We start from the raw sequence: 6,830 nt of genomic DNA on the forward strand, positions 1-6,830 counted from the left end.
CCTCATCCAGGTGAGCCAAGATGTTTCTGTAATATTTTATCCTGGCTAAATCTGAGGTTGTGTCGTTTCATTATCAGATGGTAACTGGTCATATCCACCACGAGGAGGGGTCAGATCAGTCAGGTGTCTAATTAACGTTATTATTAGAGTTACATCAAATGTTTTAGAATCAGGTTTTTCTAAAAAATAAAATGTATGCAAGATCATAAAATCATTAAGTAGTGAAGACACTCAAATTAATAATTTTTCCGTAAAGAAATAAACAGGAAAGAACAGATTGTTTCAGAGATATTATCTGTATCGATATGGATGGCTTGTGTACTCCCCTTCAAATGAAGGAGCTTATTGCATATATTGTGCTTTATTTGGGGTTGACACTTTGGGAACCCTAGCATACAAACAATTAAATGAAATGGCAGATGATTGCACTAGACTGAATGAACATTTTGGCGAGATGACATACCTTCATATGTCAGTATTCACCTCAGAAGCTAACAAAACCTTTAAGTAGACTTATTAAGAAGGGATATAGTTACGATAGTGTTGTCAGGTCATTAAAGATTGCATATTTTGCCGTTAATATTGATTCACTTATACCTAGACGTCTTTGCATCGGAACTAAACACATTTATTTAAAAACCAGTTGTTGGAATGACACGGGTTATGTTCTTCTCATTTATGTTATGATGGTATGATTTAAACCCCTCACGGGGAGGATTGTGCCTGATATTCATATGATGAAGACATATTTTTTATATCAGATTAATTGAAGTCTGAAGCTGGCATGTCAGTTAACTGCTAGTAGTCTGATGTTATTTATGTATTATTGTCATTTTGTTTATTTTCTTTGGTTACATCTTCTGTCATCAGACTCGGACTTCTCTTGAACTGAATCTTAATATGCGTATTGTTATGCGTTTACTTTTCTGCATTGGCTAGAGGTATATGGGGAGGGTTGAGATCTCATAAACATGTTTAACCCCGCCGCATTTTTGCGCCTGTCCCAAGTCAGGAGCCTTTGGCCTTTGTTAGTCTTGTATTATTTTAACTTTTAGTTTCTTGTGTACAATTTGGAGTTTAGTATGGCGTTCATTATCACTAAACTAGTATATATTTGTTTAGGGGCCAGCTGAAGGACGCCTCCGGGTGCGGAAATTTCCCGTTGCATTGAAGACCTGTTGGTGACCACCTGCTGTTGTTTGCTCTATGGTCGGGTTGTTCTCTCTTTGGCACATTCCCCATTTCCATTCTCAATTTTACTTGTTAAAAAGCCATGCTAAGACAAGAGCCAAAACACAGCTTTGCCTTGACACTATTGATAAAAAGGTGGTCAATATACAAACTTGTATTGATTAAGCCATGACTGAGCTAATCAAAGCAAACATAATTGCTTTAATGTTGATCTGTAAATGAATTTGGTTTGAGGTAAGTAAAACCCCTTCAATTAGAGGTCATAGGGATGATGCAAAACATGTATCAGATAAAAGAGGGACCAAAGATACCAAAGGGACAGTCAAACTCATAAATCTAAAATAAACTGACAACGCCATGGTTAAAAATGAAAAAAAAAATGAAAAAGACAAACAGACAAACAATAGTACACATGACACAACATAGAAAACTAAAGAATAAACAACACGAACCCCACCAAAAACTAGGGGTGATCTCATGTGCTCCGGAAGGGTGAGCAGATCCTGCTCCTCATGTGGCACCCGTCGTGTTGCTTATGTAATGACAAATCTGTTAAATAGTCTAATTCGGTAGGTCACATTCATGAAAGGGAAGGGGATTGTAGTTACGACGTAAGGAACATATCCGATATCATTTGTGAAACGGTTATTCCATAACGGTCAAGCAACTCGTTATGGCGTCCGTAAGATTTAGTTTCAATTCTGGTACAAGCTTGACTATCGAACATGTTTGCCATTATCATAAATGTCATAAATGTTTGCACCATGAGTGTAATAAGTTGTGAGTGTGGCGCATTCAATAATGGGCTTAGGTTACTGGCTCCACTACCACAGGGGACATACAGACAAATATTTACTAATAGGCTTAAACAAAAAAGTTTGTCAGATTACGTCACATGTCCCCGAAAAATAGGAACATATTATTTTTTCGCCTGCTTGCATTGTGTTTTTAAACAATCAATTTGTTGTGCCTCGGGTCCATTTCATCAGTTCAATAACCGTCCAATTGGTGATTTGTCGCGGAAAACTTTGATGTCACAAAGCAAATAATTATATTTACGTTACAGTGGCATATGAAGCATTTCCCTCCAAATGACGCAAAGTCAATGGGGGTGTTCTGGAGTGTGTAGATATTATTCAAGGTCACAAAAGGGTTTTTATAAATAGAGCTTATAAAACTCAGAAGATTTAGGGACAAGCTAAGGTAGCAATACACACTGAAAATTGACACTCATAATTTTAACCACCCTGTGTATACCTCTTTCCCTTGCTTTCTAACAAATAAGGCTTAAATGTTTGTGTTATGTATGTTCATGATCATATAATAAAATTGAGAATGGAAATGGGGAATATGCCAAATAGACAACAACCCAACCAAAGAGCAGACAACAGCCGAAGGCCACCAATGGGTCTTCAACGCAGAGAGAAAATCCTGCACCCGGCGGTGGGCCTCAGCTGGCCCCTAGATAAAAATTGTGTACCAGCCCAGTAAAAATGAACGTCACACTAAACTCCAAAACATATAAATGAACTAAAATTAAAAAAAATACAAGACTAACAAAGGCCACAGGCTGCTGACGTGGGCAGGCGCAAACATGCGGCGGGGATCAACATGTTTTGTGGGATCTCAACCCTCCACCCATACCTCTAGCCAATTTAGAATAAATAAACATATAGCAATACGCACAGTGAAACCCAGTTGAAAAGAAACCCGAGTCCGATGTCAGAATAGATAACAAAAGAAACTAAGCAAAATGACAATGATACATAAGTTAACAAAGGACTACTAGCAGTTACTGACATGACAGCTCCAGACCTCAATTAAACTGATACAGCATCTTCCATTGATTTGATTTCCAATAGTTGAAATGGTGAAATGTAATCTCTTTTTGGTGAAACATAGCAACAATCTGCATTTATTTGATACAAAATATTGCAAAAAGGGGGAGTGAACATGTCACCAAAATTATGTCCAAAGTAGAATTGCAATCAATTACTTTTTCTGAAACCATTCGCATTTATCGTTCTATAGATCAAATTAAAATCATATGCATTCCACCTCATGTTTTCATAAAACTGTATTTGAAAATTTGAGGCTCAAATATTTTTGAAAATACTACAATTATTTATGGATCTATGGGCGGTACAGATGTGAAAATACGGACCGTCAAACAGAAAATGGCCTTTAACATGCAAACAAAATCTTGATGTTTAAATAAATCCACTTTGAAGTCTGTATTATTCTTCAGCCTAAAAATCAATTTTATTACACAATAACTTTCATGTCGAAGTAGAACTAAACAATTCACAGTGGCCAAAATGCGTAAATAAACTCATCATAGATACTAGGATTGAAATTTTATATTTGTGCCACCTCCAGACCTCAATTAAACTGATTGAAAGATCATGTCTTCATTATATGAATATCAAGCACAATCCCTCTCGTTAGGTGTTATTATAAAGTATCATATACCATCATGAATTATACGAGAAGAACATATTAAACAACTATTTTTTGTTAATTGGTTTCACACTTTGTAGACATGGGCCTTTTGATGTTAACGTAGCTAGGCCAATGCTACTTACCGGGACGTCTTGGGAACAGCAGGTTCCACTGTGGCTGGTTAATTATTCGCTTAATCTGAAGGTCTCTAAGTTTATTGTACTCTTTCGTTATTGTGGTATTCAAGCATGATGGAGCAAATTCATGATCAAACAAAGCTCGTGTTGCACGAGGAGATATTCCCGTCAGTAGCAAGCTCATCCTGACATAGTTTTCCTCCTCTTGAGTAAGTCTAATTGCCATGATGTGCGGCTACAATAATTAAGCTGATTATCTTTCTTTTGTAGAGAGTTCTGTCTTTATTTCTTTAGACAAAATGCATCACAGCTATGCATGCATATTTGGACTTTATGTTCATAACTGCGCTTTTCACGATTTTCCTGAGATCTGTTTCTTAACTTTGAGAACATCTGAAAATATTGTTTTAAAAGTAAACCATTAATAAACAAAAAAACAGAGCCCATCCTTAATGTTGCACATTTGGTTGTTTGTCTTTTTGTTCTTTAATATCTATTTTGAATTATTGTAAGATATTTGATCAGCACTTAATTTTGATATTGTCAAAAAAATTTCTGTTATCAACATTTAATATTAATTTGATAAAAATCTGGCAAAAAATGTATAGTGTTAGCATTTACAATGCACATTTTTATATAGAAGAGGGTTGAAAGATACCAAAAGGACAGTCAAACACAAACTGATAACGCCAAGGCTAGAAAGGACAAATCAATAAAATAACAGAACACAAGGCACAACATAGAAAACTAAAGATTAAGTAACACGAACCCCACAAAAAACTGGAAGTGATCTCAAGAGTTCCGGAAGATCCTGCTCCACATGTGGAACCCATCGTGTTGCTCAAGGTATTTCAAATCCGGTATAAAATTTCTAAGGCACATAACACATTTGAAAAAAGATTGACTGTCTCCGACATTGCTAATATGAACCTATAACATATTTTTCACAAAGATCTGACAGGAACTTTACACACGATAGTGCTTACGAATAATTTTAATATTTCCAAAGGCAAAACTTTTTATAATTTAGATGATTGAATTTACGAACTCTTCCATGACATAGATTATAAAAATCTATGATAAAAGATAAATAGAAATCGCAGTTTGGCAAGACTTGTACATGTAAGAGTGCTAACAAGACCAGACGGGAAGAAGCATGGACGTATAGACAGAAGGACAGTCGGTTTAAAGTTTGTAATCGGGAATAAGTTGTAAAATACTAAATTTGAAATATAGCTATATTTCGCCATTGAGGTAAACAAACCTGCGATTACACTAGAGAGAAGGCAATTTAGCAATACAGCTACTAATAATGCAAGATTAAATTATAAAAAAAAATACAGTTTTTCATTATTCATCATGGCTATTCAGGAGACAAAATTGTTTTTCAAGTTTTTGGTAACAAGAGTTAATATGTATTCGAAGATTTGACAAATATTTGGATATTTCACTTACCGGAAATCTTTTTAGCGACTTATTACGAAACAACGACTTAAGACTTAAAGTCATTTGAAATGTCAATTATAAATAAAATATTGTATATGTATTTCATAACTAATTCTGATGCAATTATTTTGTAACAATTGTTCTGATTGGATAACAGCAAGCGTAAAATTCTCTATCTCCTTGTCTGTAACTAAGGAAGCCGACATTTTGAATTTCGGAATGTATTGAGTCATGTTATTTCTACAATAATAAACAAAAAACTCACTTGTTGCGCCTAAAAATCTTCTTTTTATCAAATTTTATTACATTCTAAAGCGGCACAGAAGCCAGAAAACGGCCGGTGTTTATGTTTGACGCCGGAAGCATACCTATGACGTCACCCTAGTGAAGGGACCAAAGAAGGACAAAGAACATAACATCTTTTCGCGGAATTTTCTTTAATGAACATTTTTCACTGAAATAATGATTGAAATTTAATTATAAACTTGTTTTGCATTAGAATAGAGATAACTGTATTGTATTTGAAGCTTTGCGGACGTCCATCGGTAGTTTTACTGTCGCAAATACCCGTTTACCTGTCTCCGCTCCGCGTCGCCAGGTAAACTAAATTTGCGACAGTAAAACTACCGATGGACGTCCTTAAAGCTTCAAATACAATACAGTTATCTCTTAAATAGCTAGTTTTAACTCTTCAACTAATGTACATGTACACATACTTTTTTTAGGAAAATTGTTTAATTCGTCCAAATTAAAAAGAAAATTATATTCTTTCTGAATTGCTTGCTTGGCAACACCATTTCTGTATGTGCGTCGGGCGCAAATGGCCATTGTTTTACTATAGTTCGTTTATGTGTGTGATACATTTTAACGTTGTGCTTCTGTTGTGTCGTAGTTCTCCTCTTATATTTAATGCGTTTGCCTAAGTTTTAGTTTGTAACACGGATTTGTGTTTTTTTGTTCATCGATTTATGAATTTCGAACAGCGGTATACTACTGTTGCCTTTATATATGGTCATTATTATAAATTATAAATTAACTGTTTACATACTTTTGATTTTTTTGATAAATGATGACTTGTGCCCATATAACAATTTCTTTATATCATCCTTTTACTTTCTTAAGTAAAAGGATCCCCTAGAAAGTAATCTGAAGATAAAGGGGAGGTTGAAAGGGACATTTTATTTACGATTACAAGAATATTATTTATTTTTGATAAAATCTCATTTTACGTTAAAAATGTTCAATTTTATCTATGTCTGGGTAAAATACAGAATTTAACAAAAAGCTGAATCCCTTAAATAAGAAGACAAGGAGGAAAGCGTAATCAAAAAGGACCCAACGAGCATACTATTAAGTTCTTCTTTAGAAGAGTTGTACGTTAATTGAATAGTTTTACAGATCCAAGTTAAAATAGTTTTAGCATACAAATCTTGTTTTCCTTTGTTAAGAGAAATAAATAACCTGAAATTAGAGGAGGTGCAAAAAGACTCGGTGTTCACTGAATATATACATATATATTAGAAAGATCATATCATAAGCAACAAGTGTACTAAGTTTCAAGTTGATTGGACGTCAGCTTCATCAAAAACTACCTTGACCGAAAACTTTAACTTG

General features: G+C 34.6%; 1 protein-coding gene across 1 annotated transcript; it reads right to left on the reverse strand.

The window, feature by feature from the left end:
- Positions 1-6: 6 nt before the first annotated feature.
- On the reverse strand, positions 7-4,112 carry LOC139520524 (E3 ubiquitin-protein ligase DZIP3-like). Its single transcript, XM_071313229.1, has 2 exons — positions 3,777-4,112; positions 7-179 (listed from the first exon to the last, which is right to left on the reverse strand). The coding sequence occupies exons 1-2, from the start codon at positions 3,994-3,996 to the stop codon at positions 46-48; spliced, it is 354 nt and encodes a 117-aa protein (XP_071169330.1). The 5' UTR covers positions 3,997-4,112; the 3' UTR covers positions 7-45.
- Between the last annotated feature and the right edge of the window lie 2,718 nt (positions 4,113-6,830).

Source organism: Mytilus edulis, chromosome 1, assembly GCF_963676685.1.
Source record: "Mytilus edulis chromosome 1, xbMytEdul2.2, whole genome shotgun sequence".
In the NCBI taxonomy this organism is placed as follows: domain Eukaryota; kingdom Metazoa; phylum Mollusca; class Bivalvia; order Mytilida; family Mytilidae; genus Mytilus; species Mytilus edulis.

Coding starts and splice junctions, on each gene's coding strand:
- LOC139520524 (XM_071313229.1), bottom strand. CDS start 3,996: ATGGCAATTAGACTTACTCAAGAGGAGGAAAACTATGTCAGGATGAGC. Junction 180..3,776: donor GCTGTTCCCAAGACGTCCCG/GTAAGTAGCATT, acceptor TTTATTTTTTAG/AAAAACCTGATTCTAAAACA.